Here is a 15,720-nt window from a genome sequence, read left to right as displayed (position 1 = left end):
GAATTACAATACTTTCATCAAATCGTTTCAGAAAACACCTTAAACACTGAAATAAAGTAGTGCCATTGTGTCTAGATAACTGGCCCTCCCTCTCTTATGATATCTTAATCTTGCCTCTGTGTCCTCAAACCTGGACACAGGAACACCAGCAGGGCATCTCCATTTTGACCTTATTCATTTCCCCTTGCCCCTACAGGGGGGCTACAGAAAAAGGTCTCTGCTTCAATGATTTAAAAAATAATAACAGAGGGCTTCCCTGGTGGCACAGTGGTTGAGAGCCCGCCTGCCGATGCAGGGGACGCGGGTTCGTGCCCCGGTCCGGGAAGATCCCACGTGCCGCGGAGCGGCTGGGCCCGTGAGCCATGGCCCCTGAGCCTGCGCGTCTGGAGCCTGTGCTCCGCAACGGGAGAGGCCACAGCAGTGAGAGTCCCGCATACCGCAAAAAAAAAAAAAAAAAAATAATAATAATAATAATAATAATAACAGAAAGTGAAAAGACAACCCATAGAATGCGAGAAAATATTTGCAAATCATATATCTGATGATAAGGGACTAAAATCCAGGATATATAAAGAACTCTTACAACTCAATAGTTAAAAATAAATAAATACATTTTTTAAATGGACATGGGATTTGGACAGACATTTCTCCAAAAGATATACAAATGGCCAATAAGCACATGAAAAGATGCTCAACAACATTAACCATTAAGGAAACGCAAATCAAAACCACACTGAGATTTCAGTTCATACCCACTAATATGGCCATTATTAAAAGACAGACAATAACAAATACTAATCAGGATGTGGAAAAATTGAAATGTTCACACATTACTGGTGAAACTGTAAAACAGTTCCTCAAAAAATTTAATATATAGTTACCATATGACTCAACAATTCCACTCTTAGGCATATACTCAAGAGAACTGAAAACATACGTTCACACAAAACCATACACTTGACTGTTTATAGCAGCAATATTCCTTAGAGCCAAAAAGTGGAAACAACCCAAATGTCCATCAACTGACAAACGGATAAACAAAATGTGGTCTATCCTGAGAACTGCAAAAACTCTAGGTATGAGCACTCCATTCAAACGCCTACCCTAAGAGACCTGACCAAATTTTAACGCAGGCTTCTAGCAGCCTAAGGCTGAGTCCCCAGGACATTCCATCCCCTTCCTGAGTTCCCATCTAGAAAAGCTCAGGGCTGTGTGTTCTAGCCGATGCCTGACAAGAGCACACGCGACACCCTTCTTAGAGCATTTACCAAAAAGGGCTTCCAACTGCGAACCCTTTCTCTGTCCCTACGCGATGTGTCTCCTACAACTCAAGGACCTAAAAGCCACTCCCTGGAAATGGAATCCTCAGGAAGGACGGGGCCTCCGTCTCCCCTCTCTCTGGGAGGACAGAAGCCCAGCTAGCAGGCACAGCTGGCCTAATCATATCTACACTGACCAACCCTTTGTAATTTTTCACCTGAGCCCTCTCCCCACCCCCCCCACCCCCGCCCCTATTCTCCCTTCACAAGGCCTGGTCACCTCTGTACAAACTGGGATGGAGTTCTGCTCCTTCCCCTACTGTCAGAAGTCACTGAATAAAGTCTGTTTTCACCACTTTAACGTCACTCCAGCTTTTTTTATCTTTGGCAATCCATCCAATGGAATATATTATTCAGTCATAAAAAGAGTAAAGTCCTGATACATGCCACAACAAGGATGAACCTTGAAAGCATTATGCTAAAAGGCCAGTACAGCCCCATTGATGTGAAATGTCCAGACTAGGCAAATCTACAAAGTAGATTAGTGGTTGTAGGGGGCTGGAGGGAGAGGGGAATTGGAAGTGGCTACTAGCTGGGTATGATGAAAATGTTCTGGAATTAGACAGTGGTGATCGATGCCCAACTTTGTAAATATACCAAAAACACTAGACTGTACACTTTAAATGTGTGGACTTTATGGTATGTGAACTAAATCTCAATAAAGCTATTATTAAAAATAAAATAAAAATAATGAGGAATTTTTTTAAAAATCAATGACAGCTAAAATAAATAAATAACTGCCTGGAAAAGAATTCAAAGCAGTCACCTCAAATGTACTGATCTTTTCCCCCAGTGTTATCAAAGTTATGAATCCAGCAACCTCAGGCTGTATTTTGGGGGGAAGTGGGACACCTTAAAAACATGTGGCCTGTGTCACTTTGGTACTGCAAGAAAACCCTGGAGGTAATTAAGTATGGGCTAACACTTACGACACACTGAAAATTAGTGTGAACCCTGCTCTAGTTTTTGAGGACAAACAAAACAATAATTAAAGCAGAAAACAGGGCCAACAGCCCTAGCACTGAAACTCATCAAACTGCCTCCAGACACATCAGTGAGAGTAAATATCTTACTGGGCTGTTCACAGTGCACTACAGAATCAACTGGAAACCACATCCAACCCCTCTCATTGTACAGATGAAGAAACTGAGACTAAGAGATTAAGTGATTTAGTCATGAAGACTCAGGTGACCTGGCTTCTTGGGAGGTAAATCCTTCAGCAAGTAGGGTTCCAATATTCGAAAAGAAAATGAAGTGAAATGTCAATGAAATGAAAACTCCTACTCACACTAACTGAAGCAAGAAAAACCTGTGTCTGCCCAGAGCTGGACTCGCTTGTCAGGTTTTCCCTCTGGCACTGCCTATGAAAAGGCACACATGAGCAATCAGTGCTCTCTGCAGACACCCTGTTATCAGTTAAACGCACAGGAAACAGCAACCACGGACGTGAAATGCACTTAAGCCTGAGCGATCCCTTCTGTGTTCATACTTTATAAAAGCCATTAGGACTTACTTCAATATTCTCCACAATTCTCGTAACTACGGAGGCAGTAACTGAATACCAGTAGGACTCCCCTTTCTGCTGGCGTTCGTTCTACAAAGGAAAGAGCCGGTGTTAGCAGAATCTAGTGCTTTGCTCATTTCAAGTCTCACCACCACCGCTCTCATGGACAAAAGGATTTCTGCCTTGCCTTCCACTTTTCCTCCAGGGCTTGAAGGAGAGCTTTCTTGCGTTCCCTTTCCAACAGCTTCTCCTTTTCATCATTGAAATCCTGTATTTTTTCAGGGGCTCCAATTAAGTGAAGGCTGGAGATGGAGATCACCCAAGGGTCCACATGGGGGCGATAGAAGGGAATCTGAAGGGTTACCTTCCCAATTAAGCCTGCGAAAAGGAAAGTCTTGTTAACTGTCTGCACACATCTTTAAATTCTATTTTTCTGTATTCTAGTTTTCTTTAAGGAGTATTATTACCATTTACTTTTTAAGAAAACAAGCAGCAAGTTTTCGTACATGTGAAACAAACATTAGTGGGCTGAGATCTGTAAGAACGAGGCATAATAAAGCAGAAGATAGAAAAAGGTCAGTGTAACTTTTTCACATCTAATGCAACATCTCCCTCTGGAAACTACCTCTTCCCCAACAGGACTACATCGTAAACTTCCCTGGGGTGTCTTTTCTTCCCATGGCACCTGTACTAGCCCGTGGGCACACACTCATCTCTTGTTCATTATTAATTAGCTGGTTGATAGGTACTTATTGGGAGTTATCAGACTCAGCAATATGTCCAATCTTGAACACAGCAACCGAAACGTAGGTCACGGTGCAGTGGTACTCTATCGAGAAAGAATTCCGATTCTTCATGAGAACTCGGGCTGATGGGAAAGCTAAATGGCCTGGGAGAATTGTGACACTTATTTCCCAAGTTCTACCATTTCTCAAAGATCCACACAGCCCAACTAACAGTCTACCTCTGAAAGCAACACACGTTATCAGACTGTTATCATTACTGTCTAAGATCTAGAATTCGAGCAGGATCGATCTGTTATATTTAAGATAACAGAGTATCATTAACACCAAATGATCAACTGTGTAATCCAGTAACAGATGCAGAAATCTTACAACAAATAATGAAAAAATATTTTAATTTTGACTTTAGAAAAATGAAAGTAAGTTTTTTACATTTAATAAAATTTATATTATAACTGAAACCATACACCAATTTTCATAACAAAGAATTTTAACAATAATTAGTGTACAGTTGCAATTCTAACCTAAATTAATTGGGAGGACACTTATACGACAGCAAAATATAACTTCTGTTACATTTTATTTTTGCAGAACAAGCATAAAAAGGGTCACTTTTGCCAAAATATTAGAAAACATCAATTTTCCCTAAGAGCCTCTCTTAATCCTTTGATAGTCAAATAAGAACTCTCTTGAAAGTATCCACCGTTTTATCATTCTTGAGAGTTTCTTTCAGATTCTAACTTGTCAGTGCCTTTGCTTATGATTCTGGCAGTCCACCTATGACTTGAATTGACTTCAAGAAAGCCTAAATCTCTTGCAAGATTTCTATTTTATTTCACCTAGCAACTGATTTGCATTGTACTTGCACTTTATTGTAATGTAAGTACCCTCAAAATAAGGGAAAGACTGATATCAACAGGCTTGTTCCATGACGAGCAGTGTCTAAAGAGGGACTAATTTTATGAGTGGTCACTTAATAGAGAATATTTTTATTCTGTGATAATTCTTGTTTCCTTACCAAATCCAGTAACTGCAAAACTCCGATAATAATTCCAAACATCGACTTGAGTGTGCCGGGCACTGTTCTAGTCATTTTAATGCATTAACTCAGGTATTCCTCTCAACAAACCTATGATACAGGTACTAGTATTATCCCATCCTAAGATGAGGATGCACACACAGAGTGGTCAGGGAACCTCCCCAAGGTCACACAGCCAGAAAATGGCAGATATGGAATAGAAACCCAAGCATACTGTTCCAGAGCCCACCTTTCATTCAATAGAGTAAACTGTCTCTTAGTAATATGAATTCTCTGAAAATAAGAACCCCCTGTATCTAGGATGGAAATTCTCAGACTTTAGTAAACATAAGAATCACCTGGGGTGCTTATTAAAGATGCAGGTTCAACAACACTCCCTCAGAGACTCTGATTTCAGTAAGTCTGGGGGCCACCTGACCTCCCCACCACCACCCCCAAGATCGCCCTGATACTAGCGGCCTAGAGACCACACTTGAAGACTGATCTAAACTCTACCCTTCCTACCCTGCCTCTTCCTGGTCCAAGAGAGCCAAACTCAAGGGCTCTCAGTTTTCACATCCCAATAGATAAAAGGCTCAAAACTGCCTCCCGCCCCCTTTTTCCACATACCAGCTTTGACTTCAAATGGTAATTCCAGTTCTTTCAAGGCATCTTTCTTTAAAGGCAAGTTTTCTAATTCAACAGCACCTAAAAAATAAAAATAACATAACATGTTCATCCAACAAATGCAGCAGTTGCCTGTTGTGTGCAAATCAATGAAGGGTAAAGGGAGAGTTTCACATCTAGGCTCAGGCTATGCCAATGTGCATTCTCTGTACTAATTTCCCCATCAGCCCACTGACATGTAAATAACAGCTGAAGCTTACCGGCAGATGAAGGATTTAGGCAGGGATCTAACTCTAATGAGCCAGATAGTAAATATCTCAGGACTTATAGTGTCTACTGTATATTCTCCTTTTGTTTTGTTTTGTTTTGTTTCTTTACAAGCCTTTAAAAATGGAAAAGCCATTCTCAGCTAGCAGGGGGATCTGGCCAGTTGGCCGGTTTACAGACCCCTAGTTTAGGCTACTATTCCACCAGAGGACCATTAACATCTGAATCACCTAGGATGAAATGCAGGCTCCTGGGTCTGAAACAGAAATTTGCAATTTTTAACAAGCTCTCCTTACCCACCGCCCTCCCCCTCCCACAAAATGGGTGTATTCCATACCACGTCAGAGAGCCCCTGTACAGTTGGTCATCAAGAGGAATTTATACTCTCTCTGCACCCTCACTCGCAGGTGTAATAACCAGTCAGAGAGCAAAGGCATGAACAGGACCACTCCTGAAGGTCCTTTTCAGACCCAGTTTCTATAATTACTTAAATCCAAAAGCACAAGATGTCTCCAAAGCAGACTGAAGGATTAGTCACAAGGGTGCAGCTACATCTCTCTCTCTCCCAGCTATGGAAATCGACCCTTTACACATACTGGGTTGGCCAAAAAGTGCATTCGGGTTTTTATGGAAAAAAACCCTCCCTGCGCCTAAGGCACTGTGCTGGCCACTGGGAATAAAAACAAAGGCAGGCAGGGTCCCCATCTTCAAAGTGCTGGGGAAACAGTCGTTTTATAAAGTTGTTCATCTGTGCAACACAAGTCAATTTCTGAGTCACTTAAATCTGTCTGAAATGTACTCTCAAGAACAGGGAGTACAGACAACAACCACCCAGCAACCATTAACTGGTAAGAGAACCCAGAAGAAAGGAAAGCAAGTCTTTTCCTCCAAAGGCACACTAATACAAGAAACTTAATTATTTTCCCCTTTGAATGATTAAGACTTGTGCGTTACTGGCATCTAAAGAAGTATTCAAAGCTAGCATTTTGGCGGATTCATTGGCAAATGCACCCAACTTATTTTTCAGACTTTTGCAAGAACATCTATTCACATGGGGCTCCACTTACCTTAAGACTAACCAAAAGGAGAAGTTAATAATCCCAGAGAGCCCAGAAACAACCCTATATCCACACTTGGGGAGAAAATGAGCATAACGGGGAAAAAACATGAGACACATTCCTTATCAGTTGAAGCCGACTTAAAGGGAGGAAAGCATATAACTTCTGAAGAGCAACATTTGCAATCTGAATCATTCGCCCTATTTTTCAATACCCAAATCTGTCACAAAGGCAGAGGGCCCCAGGTTTCCATGGCTGCTGTACAGAGTGGAGAAGTGGAAAGAACTGCAGGCAATCCATGCAATGAAAAATTAAAGAAGCTGAAGCACAGACAGCAAAGGAGGTGGTCTAGAAAGGAGAGGACACACGGGAAAGAATGAGGGGAAATGGCAGCCTATAGCAAGTGAAAAACAAGGGAATCAGGGACTTCCCTGGTGGCCCAGTGGGTAAGACTCCGCGCTCCCAAGGCAGGGGGCCCGGGTTCGATCTCTGGCCAGGGAATTAGATCCCGCATGCATGCTGCAACTAAGAGTCCTCATGCCACAACTAAGAAGTCCACATGCCACAACTGAAAAAAAAAAAATCCCGTGTGCCGCAACTAAGACCCAGCATAGCCAAAAATAAATAAATAAAAATAAATATTTTTTTAAAAAAGGTAATCAGGCAAAACGCAGATCAAAGGCTTCCTACTTCCCCACCCACTCATATGTACCCACAACTGGCCCTGCCGGAAAAGGTCCCTCCAAGGGACCAGGCCACAAAGCACCCAGCATAGGTGAGCACCTTATAGATAATAATGTTTGTTGATTTCCAGACAGATAATTTGCAGACTTATTTATGGATGGCTCTCTCATCCAAAAATTCCTCACCTCAGGTTAACAAGAAATCTAGTCACCAGCTGGGGTGAATTTAGAGTAATACCTAATGACTACCCAATCCTCTTCCCTCAGCTCTAGGGAAGCCAACCTCATTTAGAGGGCCAACCTGAGGTTCAGAGCTTATTTAAAAAAAAAAAAAAAAAGGAGGGGGAATCTAAATGTATGCATGTATGCCCATGGCCCAGAGTTCAGAATCCTTGACTCAGCACTGGCAGCCGCTATCCTCTGGCCCCAAACCATCCCAAAGACACCCTGCAGGTTTCAGCCTTCTGCCTCTGCTCACACACCTCATTCTGCCTGGAATGTGGTCACCCAGCCTGGGCCATCTATCAAAATCCTGCTAAGACCCACTCAAAGCCACCCCCAGAATAGCTTTCTCAGGGTCCTCCAGACAAGATGAATGGCTCCCCTCCCACTGCATTATGCCTGTATCTCTAGTATAACAACGTAATACATACTGCCTTGTATTACTGTACACTTATCTCTGTCTCCAGGACTGGTTAATGGCTCTCTGAGGGCAGGGATTATAGAGGTGGAGCTGGGATGATGATGATGATGATGATGATGATGACGACGACGACGAGGAGGGGGAGGGGGAGGGGGAGGGGAGGGGAGGGGAGGGGGAGGGGGAGGAGGGGAGGGGAGGAGGGGGAGGGGAGGAGGGGAGGGGAGGAGGGGAGGGGAGGAGGGGGAGGAGGGGAAGATGAGGATGGCTATCATTCAGTGAGATCTTACTGTGTCCCAAGCATTTCATATGCATTTCTTCATTTGATCCTCACAAAAATATGAGGCAATACTATTATTTTCTTCATTTTTAAGATAAGAAAAATGAGGCTTAGAGGACAAGCAGTCTGCTTAAAAATCATAGATCTGGTCAGTGGTAGTACTAGAGTTCATACCAGACCTGTGTGGTCTCTGGCGGCAGGAGGGAGAGGGGGTGAAGAGGAGGCTTCCTAACTTGCTCACAGTCACAAACAGCTGTTACGTGGTGCAACCAGGGTTAGACCCTATGCCTGAGCTCCAAGTATTCCCTACTGTCCCCCCGTTTTGTATCATTCCATAACACAGAGCCTTACCCAAAGCAGGTGCTCAGTGAAAGTCTGTCGAATGACTGAACAAACGAAATGTTATACAAGTACTACCTCTGTCCTTCCACCACTCATATGCTACTTTGCATTTTTATTGCTTTTAGAACGTGTGCACAATCTACCCTTGAAGTCCAACCAGCTAATCATATGTTGGTGATCGTATGATGATCATAACTAACACTCACTGAGGACCAAGAACAGTTCTAAGCTCTTTGAACCTACATTAATGTGTTTAGTTCTTAGAACCTTACGAGACAGTTAATATTACCTCCCACGTGCACAAAGGGAGACTAAAGCAATTTTAATATTTAATTTTCTATTTAATTCTTAGTAGAATTTGAGTAATTTAGTACTAAGGATGTAATGTACAACATGATAAATATAGTTAACATATATGTTATATATGAAAGTTGAGAGTAAATCCTAAGAGTTCTCATCACAAGAAGCAATGTTTTTTCTACTTCTTTAATTTTGTATCTGTAGGAGATGATGGATGTTCACTAAACGTATTGTGATAATCATTTCATGACGTATGTAAGTCAAACCATTATACTGTATACCTTAAACTTACACAGTGCTCTATATCAATTATATCTCAATAAAACTGTCAGAAGAAGAAAAAAGAATTTGAGTAATTTACCCAAGTTACTGGTAAATGGAGGAACTGGGATTCAAACCCAGTCTGGCTACAAAATCCATACCCTTGACCACTATTTCAGTCTCCTTTGCATCCTCCAAAGCATCTGTAAGTATCTGCAGACAGACTGAAATAACATTCTTATTCCCATCTAGTACCCTCTGCCCCCAAACACTGCTTAGCTATGTCATCAAGATCAACAAAAAGTGTCAACTCCTTTACAAAGCCATTCTCTCAGTGCATTGCAATGCTCTAAAACTTTTCTGGCCAAGCATCGTGGTGTGCTTTGGAGCCATAAGGACGGAGTACCTAACTGACACAAGTTTTGAAAGAAAAAGCATTTTTCTATTCTGCAGAGAAACATTCCTCAAATTCCACAGGTTCATTAAAAGCCATAGAGAATAATTTTAAGAAGAGATAAGCACAGAAAAGCAGTAGAAAGCTTCAGAGATACACACAGTTGTCCTTACAAGATATGTTCTGTCTAAAACTGCTGAGATTAGAAATCTATTATTAGTATAGACTCCAATGTTTATCAGGTACCACAAATTTCTATTTATTCATTTCTTTAGCGAAGATCCCTCTTCTGACCACACCACTCTTGAGAAAGCCAGCTCTGTTATTAGCAATGTTGTTGCTAATCACAATGTTGCTCCTTCTAGGCCCTGTTACCTGCCCTGTACAACCTGCTTAGCTTGACGGTGTGTCTGCGAACTTCAATAAGCGACCAAAGAGGTGAACCTGACACTACTATTGTACTTTGAACACAGCCCTGCCCTGACAGTTGGTCACTTTCACTTTCCACTAAGCAGCTCCCTTCTAGGAAAGGGCAGAAGGAAAAGCGGAAGAACAGGAAAGAACCCACTTCTGTTTCCAAAGGAAGGAAGGGAGCGGGGACGGTGCTAGCTCGCCACCGCCTATTGCTGCTGTGATCACTCCACTGGTTTAGGTGGGTCAGAAAACCCCGGAGAATGCTGCTTCTGGGAAGAGAAAACCACTGCACCCTGTGCTCAGACTATACACACATCTGGATCACTGCTAGCCCCGCTAACCTGCCCTGGTCCACCTGCCAAAACTCATACTCCCAGGAAGCCCAGGAGGTTTCCACTATATCTGAGGCCCCGTTTCCACTTTCTATGATTCTACATGTTTGCAAACTGACTTTATCTTCTTTCTCTAGATTTGTTAAAGGGTTCCATTTTGAGCTGAGCAAACAGAACTTAAATTAAAACAAGGAGAAGGAGAAGAAAGCCGCTTTCCAATCCCCACATCAAACCACTGGGCTGCATTTACACAGTATAGACCTGTAAAGGCTAAAATGTCTCAAGCTTTAGGTACGTTACTACTCAGCAAGACAAGAACTCAGAAATTCTGTTGGAAGACACCACAGTAACGTATTTTAAAACTTCTACTGGGTGTCTATTACACACCAGCAGGATAGGAGCTTCAATGGTCACTCCACTTGATCCTTTTAGCAATGCTGTAAAGGTACATTACCCTCTTTTTCTAAAGAAACTGAGGCTCAGAATTTCAGTGACTTGTTCATGTAGCTAACAAGTAACCCAGCGGGATTTGAAGCCAAAGCCAATGCCATTGTCACTACCTCCTGGCTGCCTCCACATAAAACTAAAAAATTAACTGGGGTAAAGCACAGTCACCAGTAGCATGGTCTTCTTTTTTATTTTCCTTTTAATATTTAACAGTCCCCTAAAATCTACAACAATCCAGCTATATACTTAAGTTACCCTGTAATAATAATCAGTGTCATATGGAAGAACATTATTTCCTTTTACACATATTTAATACAAAGCCATCTGTCCATTGGGGTTTATTATTCTCAATACAACAAAAAGAACATAAAACAGAGAAATGCAATCTGCAAAGCATATACTTCACCAAAAAGAGATACACGTACTCACCTTTCAGAAGTGCAACGGACAGCTGATCAGTGTTCAGGTTATTGACATATTTCCCCAGGTAGGTATTGAGAACCCAGGCTACAAGACCTTCCAACATGACTATATCCTCAAGACAAGGTGTTTAAAACTCATGGATTATTCTTTATTTCTCTCTCTCATGGTCACAGAAGAATCTATGAAAGAAAAAAAAAAGGAAATGAACAGAAAAACCAGACAGTTTTTCCAAGCTGATATCCTACTCTACCTGCCCTGAAGGTGGCTGGATGCAAAGCACAGATTTAAGAAAAGATGGGGTGACCAATGTTCACTGCACCACTGTTTACAATAGCCAAGACATGGAAGCACCCTAAGTGTCCATCAACAGATGACTGGATAAAGAAGGTGTGGTATATATACATATATATATATTTATATAATGGAATACTACTCAGCCATAAAAAAGAAGGAAATATTATTTGTAGCAACATGCATGGACCTAGATAGAGACTATCAAACTAAGTGAAGTCAGACAGAGAAAGACAAATATTATATATCATTTATATGTGAAATCTGAAAAATAATACAAATGAATCTATATACAAACCAGAAACAGACTCACAGACATAGAAAACAAACTTATGGTTACTAAAGGGGGAAGGGGGAGGGATAAATTAGGAGTATGGGATTAACAGACACACTAATATATATAAAATAGATAAGCAACAAGGGTTTACTGCATAACACAGGGAAGAAGATTCAATATTGTATAATAATCTATAAGAGAAAATAATCTGAAATATATATAACTGAATCACTTTGCTGTGTACCTGAAACTACCACAATACTGTAAATCAACTATACTTCAATTTAAAAAAAAAAAGAAGAAAGAAAGATGGTATGAAAAGCACTGCAAGATGCCCCCACTAGTAAATGGAGGGCCAAACCAATACATCTTGCATTTTGATGCAGCTGCAAGGGATAGTCACTTATAAATTTACCAAAAATTACCTATAATTCAAAGTTGTGTATCTTTTCAATGTAACTGATCGTTAAACTGCTTGCTTTTGGTGACTGACCTGGGGACTAGACTGTCCTGATCAGAGGTTCTCATCCAGATGTGATATGGCAATGTCTAGAGACATTTTTGAATATCACGACTGGGGGGATTGCTGCTGATACCTTGTGAGAAGAGACCATGCAGGCTGCTAAACTTCCTACAATGCACGAGATAGCCCCCCGCAGCAATGAATTATCCAGCCCCAAATGCCAATAGTACCGAGGTTGAGAAGCCCTGTCCTAGATTAAGGCAAAAAAGGCCTAAGAGATTGCATCAATGAACTTCACACTCTGCACCGATCCTCTTTAAGCCTTCCCGAAATCAATTTTGCAAACCTGTTCATCAGGCTCATTCATAAAATGATATAAATGGAAGGGAGACAACAGTGGTTTACCGTTCTTCTTAACTGTCCTGGAGCTGCATTGCTGGTACCTGGACACCAGACAGTGCTGATACAAGGGACCCCCTTAGTCAGTAACTGCAGACAACAGAAATCCTCTGGTTCCAGCTGCAGTATTTACAGTCAGTGCCGATTTACTCCTGTCATTACAATAACTGCTGTTTATTAGCATTACAAAACAGAGATTATTTTTAGGATTCTGTAAAGTTAACATGAGGGAACTTGAGACACAAAAGTTTAAATGGGTTTCAAGATTGCTCAGCTAGTACATCCTAGTTAGAACAGTGGGCTCCAAATCTTGCTCTGAGCCAAGCATGTCGGACACCAGCCCACCAAGCCTGACACTCCAGGTTGGCTGTGGCAGGCATCCCACTTGGAACCGGCCCTTTCGGGATCCTTTCCAAGCACTTTGCCCCACCTCCAGTTATTCACCTCAGTGCCAGGAGATACTCTTATCCCAACTGAGAGGCCTCCACCCACCAGAAACCCCAAAACGCAAAGCTCTACAAGAGCTAACCTCCAGGAAAAATCTGTTTTTATTTGTCAATAGTGTCTTGCATTTCCAGAGAAGATTAACTTTTATCTGTCAACAATGACAGTAAAAACATATAAGAAAATAAACAGCATTTGGAAAAATACTAATTTCTTTCCAAAGATCTTTTTTAAAGCTACATTTTTATGTAAAATTAGGAATCTGCTAAAAATTACTGCGTACACTTATTTAAAGAAGAGATTACAAGGACAAATTTCTTAAAATAAGAAATGTTTAACAGCCTGAGTAAAGGAAACACTTCTTTCTATAACTTTAAATGAGTAAACCTACAAAAACAAAACATGAACCTGACTAACCTAGACTTGCTATGTAGAATCCAAACACACTTAAGCAAAGAGCCAAAGTTGGAACACTCTTTACTTTTGAAGTTACTGCCATTGATTCTGGTCCTAAATGCCAACAAGCTCTCTCTGGTGCCATCCACAAGTGCTCTCCTTATAAAGGGAAACAACTGTCAGTTTGTACACAAGATCTGGCCCTACCCTACCTCCCCTGAAGGTGGACGAATGCAAAGCACAGATTAAAAGGAGATGGGGTGAGAAACACTATAAAATGCCCTGTGCAGTACATTGAGGCCCAAGCTAGACGGCATCCATTAGCTCTGCTTAGCATCTAGACCAGGTTTGAGGCCACTTCAAGGATTCCGTTAAGGAATCCGGTGTCAGGAAGGGCCGCCAGACTGGCCAGAATCCCAAAGTGTTTTTACACTCTGGTCCATCAGGGTTTCTAGGCCTGGTACTAACCCCACCTGGCCTCCCCTAATCGGTGGGGCAGGTGACACTGGGGATCGGTGCTCAGCCTACCGGTGGGCAGACAGCCGGCCATGACCTTGAGCCAGGCCCCTCCCTCGAGGAGCGGCTGGAGCCCTGGAGCCCTGAGTAGGAAGGGCTGGCAACAGGACGCGGGAGCGGAGGCGGCGGGGCTGAGGGCTGCCGGCCCTGGGAGCTCGGACATCGGAGGCCGGAGAGGGGCGGGGGCCCGGCAGGAAGGAGACTGCCCAGGAGGCGAGGCTCCTCCAGCCCGCCTGCCGCCCCTCTGCCCTCAGAACCCTAAGCCCGGCTCCAGGGGACGGAGAGCCCACCTCCCACATAGAGCCTGAAGGGAACAGAGCCGCGCGTCCCAGCCCCGGAAGGAGGGGCTCGGCCAGGGCGTGACCCCGGGGGGCGAGGGGTAAAGAGAGGTTTGAGGCCTGATGTCCCCACCCCAGAACGTAACCCCAGAAGGCTGGAGAAGGGGATGGTTAAGACCCTCTGGAGCCCTGACTGGAGCCATGTTCTTGGGCATAAGGCAGCGGGGCTCATACCCTGGGCTCCCGCGTGGAGACCGAGGCTCCGGCGGGGAGACGCGGCCTGACACCCCCTCGACCCCAGGGCACCAGGCTGCCCCGACCCGGGAAAGCGTGCGGGTCCGGCGGGGGTTCAGACCCCCCAGCACACGGACGCCGAAGTCCGGGGAAGCTCAGGACGCCCGAGCATAAGGCTCGGGTGCCCGCAGGGCCTCGGACTCGAGGGTCCCGGTGAGAGCGGGGCGCTCGGGGCCGTCTGGGGCTCGGACACCCCAGGGATCCCCCGAGGAGCTCAGACGGCCGGAGGGCCGGACGCCGGGGTCCCCGGGCTCCCAGCGCAGCGCTCCGCCCGGGCGGGCCGGGGCCTCCAGGTCTGAAGCGGAGCCGGAGCGGCCGACCGCAGGTCCACGCCCGCCCTGCGGCCCCCGGCCCTGCTCGCCCCCCGGCGCCGCCCCGCCTCGGCCCGTACCTGTCGGTGTCCCGGGCCGCCCGTCCCAGCCAGGCACTGCGCGGCGATTCCTCTCCGCCGCTCCTCAATGGCGCTGGCCCGCGGCGCTCAGACCCGCCCCGACCCGACCAATCGAGCGGGCGACGCACCGGCGCCTGGCCAGCCGAGCGCCGAGTCATCGAGGAGGCGCCCCCTGGCGCCCGCGGCCGCTCCTGCAGGGCTGCCCGATCCTCCAGGGCTCGCAGGTGCTGGGGCTGAAGCGGTAGAAAGGCCCAAACAGCCCCCTTCCCCCCCATTTTACAGCGCGGGGGTAAACCGAGTCCGGGGGAAGGATAATATACAGGACATATTGGCTCAGAAGTATTAGAACCCAGAATTCTTCCTTCTACAACGACCCGCCCGCAATCTGTTAAAACATAATTCATACCATGCCACTTACCTGGTTAAAACCTCTTCCGCATTATACTTAAAACCCACCTCCTCAGAGAGCCGACACCAAGATCCTACTGAATTTGCTCCATTCCCATTTCTGCCACTCTTTCCCGGGCCCACTCTGTCCCAGCATCCTTCAGTTCCTACCCCGGGACTTTTGCATTTGCATCTCTCTACTTAGGATGCTTTTACCCTAACTGCTGTCCAATGGGAATATAATGCAAGCCACATAGTACATTTATTTAGTCGGTACATTTTTTACAGGGAAAAGAAAAAGGTGAAATTAATAATATATTTTATTTAATCCAATATGTTCTAAATATTATCATCTCAACCTGTAACCAACAGAAAAAAAATTATTAATAAGATATTTTGGGGGGGTTTATATTAGTTTTTTAAATCTGGTGTGTATTTTACACTACTGCACATCGTAATACAAACTAGCTACATTTCAAGTGCTCAGTAGACTTGTATGACTACAGGGCAGCTCTGGATAATCATATAGGCC

The 15,720-nt window shown here is 44.1% G+C and overlaps 1 protein-coding gene across 3 annotated transcripts in view; it reads right to left on the bottom strand.

The window, feature by feature from the left end:
- The window catches only part of VPS13D (vacuolar protein sorting 13 homolog D), a 246,835-nt gene extending 231,945 nt beyond the window's left edge, over nucleotides 1-14,890 (bottom strand). For all 3 annotated transcript variants that reach the window (XM_082615828.1, XM_082615825.1, XM_082615826.1), the window contains exons 1-5: nucleotides 14,802-14,890; nucleotides 11,059-11,231; nucleotides 5,215-5,292; nucleotides 3,011-3,201; nucleotides 2,833-2,913 (exon numbers count right to left, since the gene is read on the bottom strand). In XM_082615828.1, the coding sequence (XP_082471954.1) occupies nucleotides 2,833-2,913; nucleotides 3,011-3,201; nucleotides 5,215-5,292; nucleotides 11,059-11,155 (447 nt within the window). In that variant the 5' untranslated portion in view covers nucleotides 11,156-11,231; nucleotides 14,802-14,890. The remainder of the gene's footprint in view (nucleotides 1-2,832; nucleotides 2,914-3,010; nucleotides 3,202-5,214; nucleotides 5,293-11,058; nucleotides 11,232-14,801) is intronic.
- Between the last annotated feature and the right edge of the window lie 830 nt (nucleotides 14,891-15,720).

Source organism: Mesoplodon mirus (genome assembly GCF_964341445.2).
Source record: "Mesoplodon mirus genome assembly, chromosome: 3".
Lineage (NCBI taxonomy): Eukaryota > Metazoa > Chordata > Mammalia > Artiodactyla > Ziphiidae > Mesoplodon > Mesoplodon mirus.
The sequence above is the reverse complement of the archived record's forward strand: the minus strand, read 5'-3'. Positions and strand labels throughout refer to the sequence as shown.